The following is a 20,835-nucleotide window of genomic DNA, read 5'->3' on the forward strand; positions in this document are numbered from 1 at the left end:
AAATTCATACAAACTCATGCAAATTTGTACCTAATATGTTGAGTTTATAAGCACACTTCGATGATCAACATCTGCTTTGCAAAACTAGACGACGATTCAAAACAATCATCAGTAACAATTTCCGTTCAGCTCACGATAAGACAACATGGAAGACAGGTGGCTGCTGCCCGCTTTCCCTCTTCGGGTCTGCTGTAGTCACTTCCAAGACGAGAGGTACCTAGTGGTAGGTTCGTTGCATGACGAATGCCACCTGGTGGCCACAGGTCTGCCACAGGACAAACGCCAGCTGGCGGCTGCAGCTCGAGCACATGAGCGCCACCTGGTGGCCACAGGTCTGGCGCACGGCAAACGCCACCTGGCGGCCGCAGGTCTTGCACACGACGAACGCCACCTGGCGGTCGCAGATCTGGCCCACGATGAACGCCACCTGGCGGGCGCAGGTCTGGCGCACGATGAACGCCAGCTGGCGGGCGCAGGTCTGGCGCATGACGAACGCCATCTGGCGGCCGCAGGTCAAGCACAGAAATGCCACCTGGCGACCAAAGGTCCAGCGCACGAACACCACCTAGCCGCCGCACGTCGAGCACACGGACGCCACCTGGCGGCCACACGTCGAGCACACGGACGCCACCTGGCAGGGTCGGAGGTCGGAGGTCGGCGCGCCGCCTCATTTCATGAGCCGGTAGTACAGGACGAGGTCGCCGCCGCTCTTCCAGATGAAGTGCTTCACGGTGCGCAGGTCCATGTTGGCGTCGAGCGTCTGCTCGAGGCACAGCAGCTCCACCTTCTCCTCGGCGGCCGACGACGACGGCTCGTCCGTCTCCTTCTCGCTCTCCGATCGCTGCTCGGGCGCGCTGCCGCTCGGTGTCGAGTTGTGCGTGCTGCCGGCCTGCGAGGCCGTGTCCGAGCCGGCGCCGATGATCTTCTCGTAGACGTGCTCGATGACCTTGCGCACCTGCAGCATGTCGCTCGCCGACAGCCGGTCCTTCTTCACCGACTTGGCGCCGCCGGCTGGGTACGGGAACAGATAGAACGCGATCTTGTTGAACTTGGGCATGTTCTTCTCGACGGTGATGTCGACGACCCACATCGGCAGCGTCTCGTTGAGCATCATCGCGTCCGTCTCGCGGCCGGCGTCCTTCGCGAGCAGCCGGAACAGCGTGCGGCCGCCCACCTCGCTGAAGATCACCGGCGTGTGGCCCGGCACGCTGAAGCAGTAGTTCGTCGACAGGCGCTCGCCGGAGCCGCTCACGTTGTAGACGGCTCCGTCCTGCGCCGGCTCCTCGTCCGGCTGCGTGCGCGGCCAGTGCGAGAGCAGCGCCTGCAGGAGAAGCCCGCCGAAGTTCAGCTTCGGGTCGCTGCCGTCGCTGAAGCGCATGCCGACGTTCTTCGCCGACACCCACGCGGCGAAGCAGTCCGACTCGTCGAGGTGTATCGACAGCATGCCCATGCGCAGGTCGACGGTGAACCAGTGCGGCACGTAGATCATCTTGAAGCGCTTCTTCACCTCGTCGTCGAGGCTCGCGCGGCCCAGCTCCTCCTCCTTGCAGGCGGTGAGCACGTCCCACAGCGCGACATTGCCCTCAGAGTCCTTCGTGAGGATGTGCCGCTTGTCGTTGAGCACGTGGTACTGCCGGATGCTCGTGCCACCCTTGATCGTCATCTTCGGCTGCGCGTGCAGCGGCGCCTCGCAGTAGACCATCGTGTCCTCGCCGTTCTCCTCGCCGCCGTTCTCGGCGTGCTTGATCGACCAGCTGTTCACGCACGAGTTGGTCGTCGCGACCCACATCGTCTGCTGGTCCTGGTTGAGCGTCAGCTTCAGGATCGGCGCGCTCTCCTCGCAGATCAGCTGCCGGTTGTCGGGGTTACGCACGTCAATCATGTAGAGCTTTCGGTCGCGGCCGCCGGAGTATATCGTCGTAAAGTTGTCGTTGGCCTGCAGCGCCCAGACTCCCTCGTCGTGAGCCCTCACCGTGGCGATGCACCGCTGGTGGCCTGCAAAGAAGCATAGTTAACGTTGCACGGCACTACAAATAAACATAATATATATTTATCCTGCTAGAGTTTTGATAACGCACAATGTATGTATCGATGTATTTTTAAGCAAGTTTGCCAAGAATTGCTTTTGTATTGAAAAGGCAATCTTTTCACGTAACATTCAATTAGTTATAGCAATATAATTAGATTAGATTAGGGCTAGTGCACATTGGATTTCCAATAATTTAGCCATTCACACTCCTCTGTTTTTATATTGGAGTTGTATATGAGTGATATACTTTGATAAAACCTACATTAACCAAAATCTTAATTGTAGGCCCAATATGAGACCAAATTAGCTTAGGAATTTGACCACAGTGATAACCAAGTGCCAGTAGTTGCAGCAAGTGCAAGATGCCTGGCCAGTATTTCATTGGCTATAACTGGCTTAAACTCAACCAGTATGTGTATATATACTGTATATCTGGAATGCAATCAGCCAAACAGCTGGTCATACAAAACAAATGTCTTCTAAAATCTCACCGAGTGACCAGAAACGAATCGTTCCATCAGAGCTTCCTGACACGCACTGCGTTCCATCCTTGCTTAGCACCAACGCCTTGACATTGTCAGCGTGACCCTTTAGCTTCATCAGTTTCTGACAAGTGCGTGGATCCCAGACCCGCAGAACCTTCTCCGTGGAGCCGGACACTATCACCGTGCCGGACGTGTTCATTGCCAGACTGTATATGGAGTCCTTATTTCCACTCAAATTTGACGTTGTCACCGTGTTGTTGGAGGCGGTGAGAGCCGTTAGCGTGTTCACATCCCAGAGAAATATCGAGCGGTCTAGCCCGGCAGACGCCACCTGCTCCCTGTCTTTTGCGTAGGCAAGGGCCTTCACATAGTCTTTGTGCGTTCTCAGAGTTGACATGCAGAAGCCTTTGTAGGCATTCCACACCTTGACAGTCGTATCACTGGAGGCAGATATCAGATTCCTCCCACCACAACAGAGTACGATGTCGTTCACCCAATCGGTGTGGTGCTCCATCGATTGTATATATGGATCCTTCATGTTCTTTGTGTTCCATATGCGAATTATTGAGTCCCGACAGGCCGAGTACAGGCGATTGTTGTACTGGTCAAACTGCAGTGAGTTGATACCAGACCGATGAAATCGTTCCACTTCTTCCCGTATCACAAAAGAGACTTGCACCTTCTTTCGAGAGACGACACTCGAGTGCCTTTGGTGAACTGCCATGATTGGCGACTCCCCCAATGGCAAAATTGCCTGTGGAAAATATCAAGAATTACCCAACCATGCATACATTATCCATGAACCAGAGTGACAATTTTAATGAGTGCTTTTACTGTTGTTATTAATCTGTGCAGACTAACTCTGGTGCCATATAGCCGTGTAGACACAGGGTTATTTTCTGCCTATTGCTGCACTACTCCATGAAGTGGCAGCATTTGCAGGGCTATGTTAGTAAAGGCATTGCCAGATTAACAGATAAACATGAACAATGAAGCTGTTTGATAGTTAAGGATACAGTCAGGCTTACGGACAGGTACCTCTGTAAAAGACATTGCAACATAACTGCTCATCAAATTCAATCAAACTAATATCTATTACATGTCTCTCTACGCTCTCGATGAAAATAATCAAAAAAATTCATCACTAATTAAGTGACGGCAAAAATTGTGAATATATGTAAAAATATGATTTTTTTCTTAATTCTCAGAAACAGCAACGAGTTGGGACCTAACCCTTTAACCATAAGTTGTTTATAATATGAACTAACAAGAGCCGCAGAGCGTCTGGCTCATCTGAGGTCTGTTGCTACGGTTATAAACATAACATTTAAGTCGTGCGTAGTGACACCTTTGTTAGGCGCAGATATGCAGATACGCAGTTGCATATACATCATTTCAGCAACCTTCTGCATTCTGCATACCTCCTAAATCCCATTGGTTGATACAAATCGCGTGCCTGAACTCCTGTTTTATGGTGCATTGTGACCCTAACCCTAACCCTATTAAAAAAAAAATTTAATTGTTGTAAAAATTATTTGTTGTTATGAAATTGTTGTACATAAATCATGTAAATATTTTCCTTAATTGGAAAGAAATAGTTAAATGGATAAAGATAGAAAAATACAGAAAACAGGTATATAATATAAAATCTTATGGGATTCGATCGAAGGACCTTTGAGCCGTAATCCTGTGCTGTAGCCTTTAGGCTATCGAGGTATATTGGGTTTCCAGATTATGGATGTGCCATCAATATGAGAACACTGTGACATCATTGAGGCAGTTCAGGAATCCATGTTTAACCCTCCTCTTGAGGGTTATCAGACACTTACTCTTCGCACGTCAGTGGAAAGCACATTTCATGGTCCTTTTATTAAAGTGATAAAAATGGTAGGTCAGCGCTGAAACAAAAAAGTTTTTCACTCTGTCCGTTAGCCTCAGACATAGCCTCAGAAAATGTCTGATATCTGACCTTTCCCCCACTGCCCTTTGACCTGTGACCTCCAATTTCAGCACAGTGATGGCTTTTCCTACCATCACACTATACACCGAATATTAAGAGCATAGGTCGAGCCGTTCAGATTTGTGCCGCAATTCCGTATTTCCTCCTATACGTTAAGTTAAGGGGAAAATATTCCCCCTCCGTTTACACAAATTGACCTTTGACCCTTGACCCCCAAATTGATCCTCCCGAGTCCTTTTGACGATCCCCCCCCCACGTTCCAAATATCGTGACCGTACGTTGAGAGGTTAAGATTTGTGCCCAACTGTTGACGCACGGACGCACGGACAATCATGCAATTCTACAAGCTGCATCTGACTACGTCAGATGAGCTAAAAAAGGGTGCCTGGAATGCTAATTCTAATAATGCTAATTCTCTAATTTAAATGCTAATTTATGAAATACGTTGAAAAGATCCACGAATATTTGTAATTTTTAAAACACAACAAATGTGTTCACAACTCTATGTACACAAACGTGCTTAGCAACAGCGGATCAGAACAGCTGCTGATTCGCTTGCCGGGGTGGCACGCTGATAGCACTCGCTCATGATGTCACTATTTTTAATGGGCGTTCTGGGGTTTGCAATACCCAGGTAAGCTTATGCGGGGAATTTGAACTGTTTGGGAGGTTACATACATAATATCTACATATATACATAGCTAGGGTCCCTATATACAGAGAGTTGCGACATGACGAGTCGGAAAAAATTGGTTACGTGATTGTTGGACACCATGTTGTTTCCAAATGGATCCACACCCGCTGCCCGCTCAAGTACAGCGCCGTATGGATACGCTGTACAATGGTCCGTAGTAATTAATTAGACTAATAGTGCTTCAATAAACTCAAAATTCATTCTCGTTCGCGCCATATGACTCATGCACGCACGTGTACGTGCACATGCACGCACGCACGCACGCACGCACGTCTACGTGCACATGCACACGCACGCACGCACGCACGTCTACGTGCACATGCACACGCACGCACGCACACACGCACGCACGCACGCACGTCTACGTGCACATGCACACGCACACACGCACGCACGTTTACATACACACGCACACACGCATGCATAATAAATCGGTAATAATCGCTATCGGTGTTGTCGTGTAGACACTACATAGGCTAATATACGCACGGCTATGGGCGGTAAGAAAATGTACAATTAAACTATCATAATATTATTATGGGTGCGAACGATTTGAGTTACGTTTTCTAGAAATCTAGATACATATAAACACGTGTTTATCTATAATCTCTGTGATCTCGGAGTTTATTGAAGCGAGAGTGGTTTAATTAATTAGCAAGTATCTACGCGCGTATCGCACATGGCTATATACGCCGGCTATGGCGGTAAGAAAGTGTACAATTAAACTATCATAATATTATTATGGCGCGAACGATTTGAGTTACATTTCTAGAAATCTAGATACATATAAACACATGTGTTATCTATGATCTCTGTGATTCTGAGTTTATTGAAGCGCGGTGGTTTAATTAATTATAGCAAGTATCTATATCGATTGTATCAACGAGTGCCGCGGAGCGACAGCGCTCATCTAACGTCTACTGCGGTGACTCTGTGGTGGAGTGTGGGATTCTCTATAACCCTGTTAGTCCAAAATGTGTTCACATACACGCCGAAACAGTGGAAGGCACAGGGATGGTATCAGGAACCTTCTCAAAGGAATGTTCGTTGGGATCGTTATGAAAGTTGCACGAGATTGCGCGTACGTTTAAGTGTCTCAGATTAAAGATGGAAGCTCTCATCGTAAGTAGTAGCAACAACTATTTGCAAGACAGAATAGGTAAAGCACTCATCCATTTACCTACGCAAGCCTACAGGCTGAAATAGAGAGCTGCACCTGTAACTAATTACGCAGGCAAAATTTACACAAGTACCACCACGACATGCACTGGCAGTGGCCACTGGCAGTGGCCAACTGGCAGTGGCATACTGTTACATGTAACACACTGACCGCTACGAATGCCATAGAAATTATACGATTTAAGGAGCATAAACCTTCTTCAACCAAATTTAGCTTTTGAAATTTCATTTTGACATTGTAGCCTCATACATCCAGGCATGTATAGATTCGACTAGCAAACCCGGCAGTCAAATTCTTTCTAACAGTAAACAAATCCATGTAATTAACCCGCCTCTTGAAGGTCAAAAGGTTATCCGACACTTACTCTTCACATGTCAGCGGAAAGTACATTTCATGGTCCTTTCAATAAAGCCCTAAAAATGGTAGGTCACCGCTGAAACAAAAAAGTTTTTCAATCGCTCCGTCAGACCATGTCCTCAGAAAAATGTCTAAAATTTGCCCTGTGCCCAATTGACCTTTGACCTGTGACCTCCAATTTCGGCACAGTGATGGCTTTCCCTACCATGATGCTGTACACCGACTATCACAAGCCTAGGTCGAGCCGTTTAGATTCGTGCCGCAATTCTGCATTTCCTCCCTATACCTTAATTTAAGGAGGGAATGTTCCCCCTTCTTTTACCCCTTTTGACCTTTGACCTTTGACCCCCAGCTTCGACATCCCAACTCGTTTTGACAATCCCCCCCCCCCGACGTCCCAATATCGTGACCGTACGTCAAGCGGTTAAGATTTGTGCCCAACTGTTGACGCACGGACGGACGGACGGACGCACGCTCATGCGATTCTACAAGCTGCATCTGACTATGTCAGATGAGCTAAAAACCTAGACCAGTCCTATCCTACCTATGCTATATTATAAAAGAGCAACTTATACCCCCTCTTATCTGATCTCAATATCATTATGGCGACGGGGACTTTCCGATATGGCTTATTATAGCACTATTACTTTTGTTGCCTCTTGTAGTGATGACAACAAATTGTACTAAGAACGTTTTAGCCTTAAATGTAATAGACCAGCTAGCATTTCTTATTTAAAAATTTATCATCTAGTTATTACTATGTTTTTTTATTTTAACATTAGTTTCTAAATAAGAATTTTACCACTAAATACTATACCAACATAATTTCATTTTTGTTATAAGGCCTGGTTTGAATAAGTGAATATAAGATTCAAATGAACAATTTGACGACATCATCATAGATGAGAATGAGAAGTAGCACTAAGTACCTGAAAAAAATAGCAGGCACCCAACAGGGGTCGAAATTAGCGGTATCCCGATATCCGCGGGATACCAAATTCTTGTGTTGGATACCAGATTTCAATGCTTGGTATCCCGCTGGGATATTAAAAAAAATCGCCAAAATCGGGGTAGTGGTTGTTGAGTTATCAACTTTATACGGCAGCGCATCTGAGCGAGTGCGCGCAGAGTGCGAGAGCGTGAGTGCGCACCCTTACTATGCCGAGAGTAGCGTTATACACAGCAGGCATAGCATATATTTGCAAGCGCAAGTGTGGCGATGTAAAATAAACATTATTGTTGATAAACATAAATGTGATGTGTATATACATTGTATCAAGCGAACCAGACAGGTTGACCAGTACCATGCTACTATATAGTGACTACTTACACTAATACTACTAGTGCTAGTAGTATTACTAGTAGTAGTAGTAGTGCCTGGTCAGAGGCACTTGGAGCATTTCAATAAAATATAAGGCTAAATAAATACGAAATCTATTTACTACCAAAGTCTTAATGTTGCTATACTCTCTTTCACCTATTATTGCCGACAATTTCCTGTAAATTCCGTCCAAATGCTCATCTGCAACACCCGCTGGCTACCGCCATGGCTGCCGCTGCAAACTGACACATAAATATATAGCAGGTAAGAAAGCGTGCTGTCAAAATTCGCTTGACGCTCGCTTGATTTCACACGAATACAACACAAATATTCAACCATTCTACTCCATCTTTGTTTCTATTTGAAGAACAGTGTTCACTTGTTATAAAAACATACTGTCTGTGTTCGTAACCGAGCTGTGTCACGCGAAATCACACAAAGCCTGACGAAATTCTCTCGTTTGCTCCCGTAGCGCAGTTTATGTAAATGGCTTCAAGTACATGGCTATAGTATAGGCGGCGCACTGCATTTTGGGAAACTACCACGATGCTTTCCAACTCTCAGACGAGCCTCGCCAGTGGAGCGTTGCAAAAATGTTGCAGCGTTGCGGCGCAAAATGAGGTCACGAAGAGCGCCGCTGGGCGTTTCCTGATTCTGACAGCCATTTAGATAAACTGCGTAACGGGAGCAAACGCGAGAATTTCGTCAGGCTTTGTGTGATTTCGCGTGACACAGTTCGATTACGAACACAGACAGTATGTTTTTGTAACAAGTAAACACTATTCTTCAAATAGAAACAAAGATGGAGTAGAATGGTTGAATATTTGTGTTGTATTCGTGTGAAATCATGCAAGCGTCGAGCAAAATTTTGGCAGCACGATTTCCTACCTGCTATATATTTAGGTGTCAGTGTGCAGTGGCAGCCATGGCGGTAGCCAGTGTTTGTTGCAGATGAGCATTTGGACGGCATTTACAGGAAATTGTCGGCAATAATAGGTGAAAGAGAGAATAGAAACATTAAGACTTTGGTAGTAAATAGATTTCGTATTTATTTAGCATGATATTTTATTGAAACGCTCCAAGTGCCTGTGACTGTGTGCCTAGTACTAGTAGTAGTAGTGGTAGTGACAGTAGTAGTGTGGGTACGTGGTGTGTAACGGCGCAAATCCACTTTAGGCACCTTGGCTTAGGTATCACGGAGTGATGCACAGATTTCTGTGTATCATCAACTGATGCACAGATTTCTGTGTATCATCAACTGATGCACAGACTCCGTATATCAAGAAATGATGCAAAAACCCAAACCCTAACCCTGAGTCATAGATCATAGATGATAGATGTCTCTAGGCCTACTCCGGACTGCCGTAAAGATACAATTACAAGTAAAAATAGCTCTGTCTGCCGGCCCCAGAATCAGAAAGGACGAATGCTAAGCACACAACAATACATTTAAGTGTATAAGTTAGCATTAATCTTTGATAACAGATATGTGAGTCACAAATCTTACATATAACGAAACAACGAGTATGAGTTACAACCACTTGATTCATGCCAAAACTTATCGACGAATGCTGGAAGCGGTGGCGCGGCTGGCGCCAAAGGCGTATAAATAGGTAGACAAGTGAGCAGTAAATTCACCACCAGCCATGGCACCCATCCCGAAGCAGAACCGCTTGACTGAAGAGCCGGCTTTCAAGAAATTGCAGAATTATTATAACAAGAATGGCACTAATATTAACATGCGAGAGATGTTCAGTGCTGACGCTGACCGCTTCAACAAGTACAGGTATGAAAGCCATGTAATAATTAACTGTGGAGTGGCCCCAGTGCAGTGCCAGTGGTAGTTCTAGTACTAGTTCTAGTAATACTAATGGCTGTTGCTCCATGCGACGGGTACCGTCGCCGATAATTTTTTTCTCTTCAACTCTCACGGTAGATGATGCCAGGGGCCTACTTATCGGCGAATATATAACTACCGTTGCTTTTGGCTACGATATTATATATACGATTTTATACGATTATATACGGATACTAACCCTAACCTAACAGCCTACACCCTAACCCTACCTATACCCTAACCTAGCGCCTACACCGAGACCCTAACCCTAACCCTTAAAACTCTTATTAAAGTTAATAAAATTTAATATTTTAATTGTTGTAAAATTATTGTGTTATTAAAATGTTGTAAATAAATGAATGTTTAATATTTGCGTTAATTGGAAAAATAAATGTTAAACAGATTAATAGATAGAAAATACAGAAAACAGGAAATAATTAGAAAACGGATGGATCGACTCCGCGACCATTCAACTTTGGGGCAAGCGGCACTACCCGTGCGCTGCTCCCACATATTGAAATTAAAATTTTGGACTGTGCTATGTATATCGCAAGAAACAGCCATCAACAATCAGGCAGTCAGTACCGTCAGTCCGTGGACTTTAAGGAGAAAATAATCAGGCGACGTACCGTCGCAGGATGCCAAGCGCCAATACTAATACTGATAGGCCATGAGATATGAAAAATCCGGTTTACCCGTCACCCCGCATGCCGCTTTAGTCCCGCCTACAAAAAAGTCATTATTTTACCAAAAATTTTCATTATTTTGGAAAAAAATCCCTCACTGAAACATAATAGACTAATCACAAGGTGTACTTTAGCCTAAACAGAATTCTGGAATGGATTTCTTGACAAGCTTTGGGCAGTCCGGTATTGTACATGCCACTTTTCTAACCGGTAGACAGATATATCAGGGGCGGAATAAGATTTGTCGAAAAAACCGAAAGCATGAACGACCTTAAAGTCCGAAAATTCCCGATCTGGAAAATTCCGAAAAAAAAAACAAAAAAAACCGAGTTGTTTATTGTTCCTTATGTATTTCACGTGTATTTCAGCCTGAAAAATTATTAATTAATGCAAATAATGAATAATGGAAAAATAAGCCTCATCACTTTTTTAAAAATTCCAATCCTTGGACGGTAAACCGGATTTTTCATCTTCTCATGGCCTAATAGTAATCACTTAATAGCGCTAGCCCTTACAATTTACGCATAGGCTGGGAGTTACGCCCAGCCAGTCGGTCGTTATAAGCTCACCTTTTTTGGTAGCTTGTTAGGGTTAGGTATCTAGTGTTAGGGTTAGGTATTAGGGTTATGGTTAGGGGTTAGGTTAGGGTTCAGGGGTTTAGGGTTATTGGCTATCATAAACTTTCTCAAATCGTGAATTTATTCCGCAAGGGTTATTTCACAAATTCTGCGCGCTGCCAACCGCCGCATTTATTTCACATTACTTTGGTCTCAGTTAAGTATTGAAAGCCAATGCGACTGGCGTACCCGTCAGACCTCGAGACATTTAGAGTACGGCTGGCTACCGTTAGCCACTGCCTACAATTACTGCCGCTGGCAGTGTCACCCGTCAAGCTCCAGCGGCAGTCAATGCTGTCCTAGCTCGGCAGTTCAATGTAAGGCGGGCTATTAGCACTAGAGCTATGCCTAGTGCAGGTCCCCCCCTGTCGATTTTAAAGGGCCTACCTCACATTACAACAATGAACATTAGTCTCAACTGGAACATCCATCTCTTATACCATTGAACCGCGCAGTGCCTGTGCCTATGCCTATTTTTCTGCTGTCGCTCCCCCGCGAAAACTGGGCCCACAATTAATCCAGTTGCCCTAGCTGCATTGTTTCGTAACTCACTAACTGTGTCTATACGGATTAGTTTCCAGTAGACAATTAGTCCATCAGGCGTACTTATTCTTCTGTGCTTGGTCCAGTCTATTATTCTAACCGCGTTATTATTATTATAATAATAATATTAATAATTAGTAGTACTATTAGTATAGTCAAACTGATTAAGAGTACGGTACTTCTACACTCCTTTTTGTCAACGATGCAGGACTTTACCATACGATTTACCATTGTGATGACCAAGTAACAGCCCTGCATAGTATCAAGAGTGCATAATAGAGAAGAGTATGACACGGTTTTAACAGCGTTTTGCATAGTTTTCAACTGGTAAATAATCTATTCAATATGTTGAATTAATATATTCAAACTTTACCTTGTTTTTCGTCTATGATTCTCCCTTAATCATATGACACCACCAATTTACCTGAAAATCGTATGTGTTCTTCCAAAAAGTTATTTGAATACGACACGGTTTTGTACAGTCTTTCACGCATGAATGCATATCTCCGACCGAACTTTTCTTATGGGACTTAGTGTTTTTATTGTCTTATGACGGAACTTTGGGGTCGTATGGGATATTAGGCCATCGAATTGTATTCAGCGTGCAGCGTTTCCAGCGTGCTAAAAATAAATGCGCCTCACGGCCAGCTAGCTAGCAGCTGATTCCCTTACGGCCCCCAGCGTTACGCTCATAGACAACAGAAACATAGTCCCATAAGAAAGTTCGGTCGGAGAGATGCATTCATGCGTGAAAACTGTACGGAACCGTGTCGTATTCAAATAACTTTTTTGAAGAACACATACGATTTTCAGGTAAATTGGTGGTGTTCATATGATTAAGGGAGGAATCATTGAGCGAAAACAAGGTAAAGTTTGAATATATTTATTCACATATTGATAGATTATTTACCAGTTGAAAACTATGCAAAACGCTGTTAAAACCGTGTCATACTCTTCTCTATTATGCACTCTTGATAGTATCCTTAGTATTCATTTTGGAAAAAAAGACATGGGTGTGCATGTGTGTGTGACCTTCAATCCGGACAAATGAAAAATCATGCATAACCGGGTGTACCTTATTACTCTGAACCCTTTCATTGTAGTTCCCGATCACAGCAGTGAGATAGTGCATAACTTGATTTGCAGAATCCCGATCAGACTTGTTGCTGCTATCGTTGAAAATCAACAGGGCTCTGCATGTAGCATTCAAATGGAAACACATTACATGATACAGCATGTTTAATTACTCTCGAATAATTGTACGGCATCATGGCTCCTAGATACAATAATGTAACCCAACAAAAGTAGGGTTACAACGCGAGCCTATTCTTTTCTTTGGAGGAGCCCCTGAGTGATTCAATCAGGGCAGTTTTATGGTGCGTTTTTCGAGACTAGAACTTCCAAACTGGGTTTATTCTAAACACGAACCTTTCTCCACTATCTTGGGACTTACTATGTATCACAATACTCTGTATTAAACTAATATAACCTGTTACAAAATTTCGAAGCGACGAGCGGCGATACTTCAAGCGCCATTTCTGTTGACCTGTGACGTACGCATTACCAATGCGTATAGCGTTCGGCTAACTTCGGCTCCAAGATTGAATGCATCATGGGATGCCTGCTGTCAGTCATGACATCACCAGAGCCAACATGTCAGGCAACACAGGAGCCGAAGTTAGCCGAATGCTATGCACATTGGGAATGCGTACGTCACAGGTCAACAGAAATGGCGCTCAAAATATCGCCGCTCGTCACTTCGAAATTGTGTAACAGGTTATATTAGTTTAATACAAAGTATTGTGATACATAGTAAGTCCCAGGTTAGCAGAGAAAGGTTCGTGTTTAGAATAAACCCAGTTTGGAAGTTGTTGTCTCGAAAAACGCACCATAAAACCGCTCTGAGTGAATCACTCAAGGGCTCCTACAAAGAAAAGAATAGGCTCGCATTGTAACCCTACTCTTGTTGGGGTACATTATTGTATCTACATGGCTCCATAAATCTGAGAATTGTTAGATTTCACCATTACTGCTAAGGCCAAAACAAAATATATGTGTGGTTACCGTTACATGGCGGAAAAAAATAGGGTAGGTTGGGAAAACATTTTATTTTCTTGAAATATTTTATTTACGAACCATGTCCGAAGGATGTGCGTTGTGCCTTTTGAAGCAGGAACTGTCCTATTCATATATATATATATATATATATTTTTTTTTTTTTACTTTAAAGAAAATTGACAATTAAATGTTTAAGGTCGCTGGGAATAAATAGGGTCGGTCGGGAAACCGTAACCACACCTATATTTTGTTTTGGCCTAAGGCCAGTGTTGTTAGAAACCGGCCTCGACGCTTATTTTCAGATCTGGTTGTCCTGTTGGCCAACAATTAAGAAGCAATTTTTACTTGTCCAAAATTTACTTGCAATCTAGAGCCGTTTAGGTACATTTTTAGTTCAGTCCATTACAGTATATACATGGAAAATCGTAATGAAATTCAGACAACATTTATTTTTGAGTGCTGATTGCAGCTTTTTTCTCAATCCCAGGAAAGAGTTGCTGTCGCTCTCTCATACCAGCGGTGCCGACCCCCCCCTACATATCAGTAATGAGCATGCCCCACGCGACTGAAACAATCTGTGCACTCCCCCCCCCCCCGTACTTCAATCAATGCCGCCCCAGCCAGCAGGCACGGGTATTTAAAGTTTCATTTCTTTTTATGTTCATTGTCACTAGTGGAGGGAACATCATGATGGGCGTGTATGTGCAACTGGAGTGTTTGAGGTGGTCATAAAGCAGCTTTAAGGAAATAGTATGTGATCTTATGTAGACCGGCACTTTCCTCGCCCCATGACACACTAACCACTGGCACATCCTCTTCCAGTTGTGCAGTGGATCTAGGGACATAAAATGGAGTGAGATGATTACATTATTAAATTCCCCCAGAAGCCGGCTCGTATGGATTTAGGCAATATGACATTAGCTAGTGCCCAAGATTGAACGTTTCTCATCTATGTATGAGCTTCTAGTTTCCACTACAAAATGTGACATAATAACTCGTCTGATGCCAGAGCTCTTCAAACCCACTCTTGTTACCAGCATCGCTGTATTTTTAGCTGATCTGATCTGCAGTAAACTCTACTGTACATCTGCTCAGTGGTACCTTCTATTTAAAGGGAGTAACAAAACTCATGCTTTTAAAACACCAAAGCCAAGAATTTCAAACAGTAGTTGAACATAACTGATGTGTGTACTTTTTCTAATGGGTAGCTCGCTTACTAAGCTAGACTTTGCTATGTTTGGAATACAGTTTTAATAAGTGAAGTACATGTAAATGATTATATCATTAGTGGATAAGAGATTTAATCTGCTCAGAAGCAGATATGTAAGTTGGTATTACTGCTCCATTGGCACTCTTAACCATAATGTCTGGGTTATGTTATAAAATCACTTATATATTTTCTCAATTGTTTTTATTCTTTAATTAAAAAATTCCCATATAATGGCAGGTATTCATGAATGTCTACTGCAGTGTAGTTTGATGAGTCATTGATGAGATGGTACTGTATGCATCTGTATGTGTATGGGTTTCAGTCAATAATATTTGCGAAATTCTACTCTCTTTGATCCACAGTGTTTGTACGGTTACTGGCGTGATGAAATGAAAACATAAAACGTTCACAGAGTACAGAAGTAGAGAGTCATGGTTGCAGATATGGTTGGTTTAGGGTAGAAATTCTAGACAATTTCATGTCATTGAAGCATTATAGAATTTCGTGTTTTTTCGAGAATGAAAGGTTTTACTTAGTTTAAAATGATACATACTAATGTACATAATATATAGTAATTTTACTTGTTCACTTAAAAATTGAAAATAACCAAAATGCTAGTTTGAAAAATTGGTAGAGGGAGAGGGCAACAGAAGAATATGCCATTGTTAAAATGTTGTGATGGAGCATTGCACGAAAGTATGCACTGAACTTTGAACCTGCCCACTCTAAACTTTAAATGTCACGGTGTGAAGAATAGTACTGCCCCCAGAGCCAGAGATGGCTGTGAACTGCTGGTTTAGTACTAAATTACATTACTAGTGTTAAAAGCGGTGCTTGTCTGTGTTTCCTGTACATGAAAGTCAATAACTGTAAACAGTATAGATTTTCCTGTGTTGGATGTGAATTTCCACAATTATGAAGTTTAGTTTTTACACCCTAGACTGAAATTTTTGCGTTTAAAGCATATAAACATAAAACCTGAAATTCTGTTTTTTTTCCTAATTTATTTTAGCATCACTCTGAACAGCAAGGATGGGGATCTGTTGGTGGACTACAGTAAGAATCTAATCAATGATGATGTTCTTGCTCTTCTCTACTCTCTTGTAAGTGTGCTCCTGATAAGTGTTGCCTCTTATATAGTGGGAATTCATAGAGGGAACACATTTTAAAATAGTTTTAGTGTTTCAGCTGGGGTAAAATAACAAACCATCACAAATGAGAGGAGTTCCTGTGTGTGACTGCATTCCAATATAGGGTACTTCATGGTCATTCATAATAAGCAGCCTTTCTAGGAGTAGGATTATTAAGGCATACTGGCAATTTAGCATTCATGAGTTCAGGTAATTCCTTACTAGAATCTAGCAGCATAGTACTGCATGTTACAGACACATGATGTACATGTACATATAACTGTATAATCTGTGTGTGTGCGCGTGTATGCACGTGTGCATGCATGCGTGTGCGTGGTGGGAAATACCTGTTGTAAGGTTGCATTGTACTAAGTGTAAATAAATACAATGTGATGCTACTCATCTCATAGACTCATACGTACCTTATTGGACATTACACACAGGGGAAGGCCAGGCATGTAGAGGAGGCGAGAGATGCCATGTTCAGCGGAGAAAAGATCAACTTCACGGAGAGTCGTGCGGTTCTGCATGTAGCCCTGAGGAACAGGAGTAATACACCCATCGTCGTCGACGGACATGATGTACGTGGGTAGACATACATGAACGAGCTGGATTCCGTCTCATAGTTTGATTATGTTCAACATTGTCCCTTTAATATGTTGCATTGGAATAGTAACATTTCCCTCAAAATAACCTTGAAAAACATTGTGGTCGAATTGATGCACAACATTTTCAGGATCATTGTATCATGTTGTACTTCTTGTTAATAAGAACAAAGAACATATAAAAGTAGGACAAAGAAACCTCGTTGCATGAAATGATTATTAGGATTCATATTGCTTTGTTTTTTGTTATTGTTGGATGATTTTGTACTTATTTGTTGTCACGTGATGCCCATCCCTTATTTGTTGTATGTTGTATTGTCACATGATGCCAGTACCAATTTATTGTATGTTACGTTCTCAGGTGATGCCTTGTACTTATTTGTTATACGTTGTGTTATCACTTCACATCCGGTACTTATGTCTTGTGCAATGTGTTGTTAGGTGACAGCCAGTAGTTATTTTTTGTACAATGTGTTGTTAGGTGACAGCCATTACTTATTTTTTGTACAATGTGTTGTTAGGTGACAGCCATTACTTATTTTTTGTACAATGTGTTGTCAGGTGATGCCTGGTGTCAACAAGGTGCTGAGTCAGATGCGTGAGTTCACAGACAGTGTGAGGAACGGTACCTGGCTAGGATTCACTGGCAAGCGCGTCACCGACGTCATCAACATCGGCATCGGTGGCTCTGACTTGGTATACTGTACATCTGTAGTAGTTCTGTGTGGACAATGTTCGTGAAGCCACATCAAACTAATGGGCTAAAATCTGACCTTTATGCATGTGGGTATTACAGGGTGCCAGAAAACATGTCTGGTACGTACATCATGATTTTTTTGTCATTAAATATATACATATAGCAGGTCATACTAGCTTTTCATTAATTTGGACCTTACATAATTACTGAAGAAACTGTTATATGTGTAATTGAAGGTGAAACTAGCTTTTCTTGCGTAGGGACCATACATGATTACTGAAGCCCTGAAGCCATGCTCGGCTGGTGGTCCGCGGGTGCACTTTGTGTCCAACATTGATGGCACCCACATCGCAGAGACGTTGAAGAAGCTCCACCCGGACAGCTGTCTGTTCATCGTCGCGTCTAAGACTTTCACCACGCAGGAGACAATAACTAACGCCGTCACTGCCAAGCAGTGGCTGCTTGCTGCCCACAAAGATGTGAGTAGGCTGAGCCTGAACCCTGCGAGCTCGGCCAACTTTATATTTGCTTGCTCCTTCATTTGCGCCGGCATGTGTAGTAGCATTCAAAACGCTGAAGAAATACTCATTTGTTAGGAAGAAATCCTAATATGTGGACATTGTTCACAAAGCAGTGTTGTGTGGTGGTGTGCGGATGTGTTATCACAAAGTCTTGTGCTTGTAACTGATCACAGCTGTAATTTCTCTCTGGAACAGGAGTCTGCTGTGGCTAAGCACTTTGTGGCACTATCGACAAATGCAGCCAAGGTGAAGGACTTTGGAATCGACGAAAAGAACATGTTTGAGTTTTGGGACGTAAGTGCAAACTTGTTGTTTTCCGGACAATTGAAACAATATTCAACAAATTGATATTCACCCATAACCGTGAAATTTCACACATTTTACTTTTTGTGAAACTAACTTATACATTAACCAAATTTCCCTTTCAGCATTAAACATCCTTCAAGACTGTGTTATAGTATTACTAATAGTAAGCTCTATAAACAGAGGAAAATATGCAAGGTCAATATGGAATGTTTTGAACATGAATGTATTTGAACAACAATTGGAACATTTGATTCAAAACCACAGCCTATTATTGGCTTCTATGGGAAATCTACATGTGTTTACTGTTAATATATGGCGATGAGCGTTTAAAGATTTTTCTTCAACGAACAGCAGATTTAACAGAACGGTAGCTTCTTGCCACCTGTAATACATGTATGTTCTCTCTGCATGATGAAAGAGTGTGAAGTAAATTGCTGCAGTTGTATATGAAAGATACAGTGCATCGTTTTTTTCACTTTTCCCCCCAAATCATGCTGGTGGGGTTCCTGTGTAAGAAAATTTCTTAAACGGATGAGACAATCTAAGCATCACGACTACAGAGGTAGTTCATACATGGTGTTAATATGTGAGTTCACCTTTGCTTCCTTGTAGTGGGTTGGTGGTCGTTACTCACTGTGGTCAGCCATAGGAATGGCTATTGCACTTAACATTGGACAGGACAATTTTGAGGAGCTTTTGGCTGGTGGCCACGCGATGGATGAGCATTTCAAGTAAGTAAGGCTAAGCCAATAATGTATTTAATTGCAATTCGAATATACCTTTGTCCTATTAATTAACATGAATATGTACCTTTTTCTTCTTCTCTAATACAGTATGTAAGACATGTCACGAAAATAATTCTTTTGTTAAAGACATTTTTATTCTCAAAAAAAGGCTTTTTGGATTACCTATATGGCTATATGACTATATGGCTTTTTGGATTACCAAATATCACATTATAGTTCCAATAAAATCAAATAAATTTATGTTTATCATGATGTGGAATTGATGAATAAATGAGAGTTTTGTGTTTGTATTACAGGACAGCACCACTGGAGAAAAACATCCCCATCCTTCTAGCCTTGCTAGGCGTGTGGTACAGCAACTTCTATGGTGCCGAGAGTCATGCCCTGCTTCCATATGACCAGGTATAGGTTTTAAAGGACAACTGATGCCCAAACAATGTCTTCTTTTTGTGTTTACTGACTAACTGCTCCTCCAGCATGTTTAGTCATCATTTTTTATTGACTAGCTGCTTCCTTAGCAGTGTTTTGTCTTCGTTTTTACGGACTAGCTGCTCCCCAGTAGTAATATAATTAGTCTGTCTAGCTGCTCCCCAACACTGTTTATTTTTTGTTTTTGGTGCCTATAGCTGCTTCCTTGGCAGAGATTAGTCTGTGTTTCTTTAACTAGCTGCTTCCAAGGTATAGGCTGATCTTTGTTTTATTATGATCTGCTTTCAAAGCCTTTACTTTGTTCTCTGGGAAAATAGGCATTTCGACTAGATAAAATGTTTAATGGGTATCTCAGAAGCAAGCATCAGGTGGCAGAATTATTAGCAGAGATAAGAATTCCCATATCTGACTATTGTGGTATATATGTAGTATAGCTGTGGGACCCACACAGTATCTGACATGGTGATCTCAAATTTGCAGCTATGTTTGTTTTGCAGTACATGCACAGGTTTGCAGCCTACTTCCAGCAGGGAGACATGGAGAGCAACGGAAAGTATGTGACACGCAGTGGTGACCGCGTCAACTATAAAACTGGGCCGATCATATGGGGCGAGCCAGGAACTAATGGACAACATGCCTTCTACCAACTTATTCACCAAGGTAATACATATGAATAATACATTTTTATCTCATTTTTAGCTCACTTTGACATCGTCAAGCTGAGCTATTGCCATGGGTCGTCGTACGTCTGTCCGTCCATTCGTCCGTCAACATTTCGCTTCGGTCAACGATAACTCAGGAACCGTTTGGCCCACATGTTTGAAATTGGGTATAGTTGTTACTGCTATGCTCCTATATTAAACGTCCTATTTTGAAGCACGCCAGTCGACGTACTTTCGAGCCACGGCAACTTTTTGGCAAAAATGGGAATTGCCATTAGTCAGTTCAGGTTAAACGGATTTTGCTAATTTTTGGTCTGTGAATGAATAAGGGCTAGGGATTTTAATATTTAAAAAAAAATTATGCAAATTAGGTAGGGTTTGGCAATTATATAGCATATTATCAAGAGCAGATAAAGAAGGAGAGCGTACAAGGGTAAAATGCTGAAACCATGCTGCAGTATTAGTCTTAGTCGATATCTAATGAATACTTTTCCTGCGTTTTAATTTGAGCGATCCTTCTGCAGTATTATTGATTAGCTGTCTTAGCTTTGTTCATATAAAACTCAAACCGCATTGTCCCCTACGATGCCCCTACCTGAGATAATGAGCGCGTGAAAATCTGGTATTGTTGCCGAATGAGCGAGACTCGAGATCCGTGGAAACTGCGACTGGTCTTCATCGAAGTTGTTTCTCAAGTGTGTTGGCTTCCTGGTCGCCGCATTAGTGGGCTGACTCACGTAATACTATTGTACCCCTACCGGA

The 20,835-nt window shown here is 42.7% G+C and overlaps 2 protein-coding genes across 2 annotated transcripts in view; one reads left to right on the forward strand and one right to left on the reverse strand.

The window, feature by feature from the left end:
• Positions 1 to 588: 588 nt before the first annotated feature.
• Positions 589 to 9,596, reverse strand: LOC106807527 (WD repeat-containing protein 48-like). Its single transcript, XM_014809891.1, has 3 exons — positions 9,534 to 9,596; positions 2,521 to 3,268; positions 589 to 1,995 (listed from the first exon to the last, which is right to left on the reverse strand). Exons 2-3 carry the CDS (start codon positions 3,236 to 3,238, stop codon positions 668 to 670), a joined length of 2,046 nt encoding a protein of 681 aa, XP_014665377.1. The 5' UTR covers positions 3,239 to 3,268; positions 9,534 to 9,596; the 3' UTR covers positions 589 to 667.
• Positions 9,597 to 9,667: 71 nt separating this feature from the next.
• Positions 9,668 to 20,835, forward strand: part of LOC106807521 (glucose-6-phosphate isomerase-like) — a 14,488-nt gene continuing 3,320 nt past the window's right edge. Inside the window, exons 1-9 of the mRNA XM_014809877.1 lie at positions 9,668 to 9,812; positions 15,990 to 16,080; positions 16,551 to 16,688; positions 17,274 to 17,408; positions 17,670 to 17,888; positions 18,126 to 18,224; positions 18,849 to 18,967; positions 19,279 to 19,384; positions 19,909 to 20,071. Of these exons, the coding sequence (XP_014665363.1) occupies positions 9,673 to 9,812; positions 15,990 to 16,080; positions 16,551 to 16,688; positions 17,274 to 17,408; positions 17,670 to 17,888; positions 18,126 to 18,224; positions 18,849 to 18,967; positions 19,279 to 19,384; positions 19,909 to 20,071 (1,210 nt within the window). The 5' untranslated portion in view covers positions 9,668 to 9,672. The remainder of the gene's footprint in view (positions 9,813 to 15,989; positions 16,081 to 16,550; positions 16,689 to 17,273; positions 17,409 to 17,669; positions 17,889 to 18,125; positions 18,225 to 18,848; positions 18,968 to 19,278; positions 19,385 to 19,908; positions 20,072 to 20,835) is intronic.

This window comes from Priapulus caudatus, unplaced genomic scaffold (genome assembly GCF_000485595.1).
Source record: "Priapulus caudatus unplaced genomic scaffold, Priapulus_caudatus-5.0.1 Scaffold220, whole genome shotgun sequence".
Taxonomy (NCBI): domain Eukaryota; kingdom Metazoa; phylum Priapulida; class Priapulimorpha; order Priapulimorphida; family Priapulidae; genus Priapulus; species Priapulus caudatus.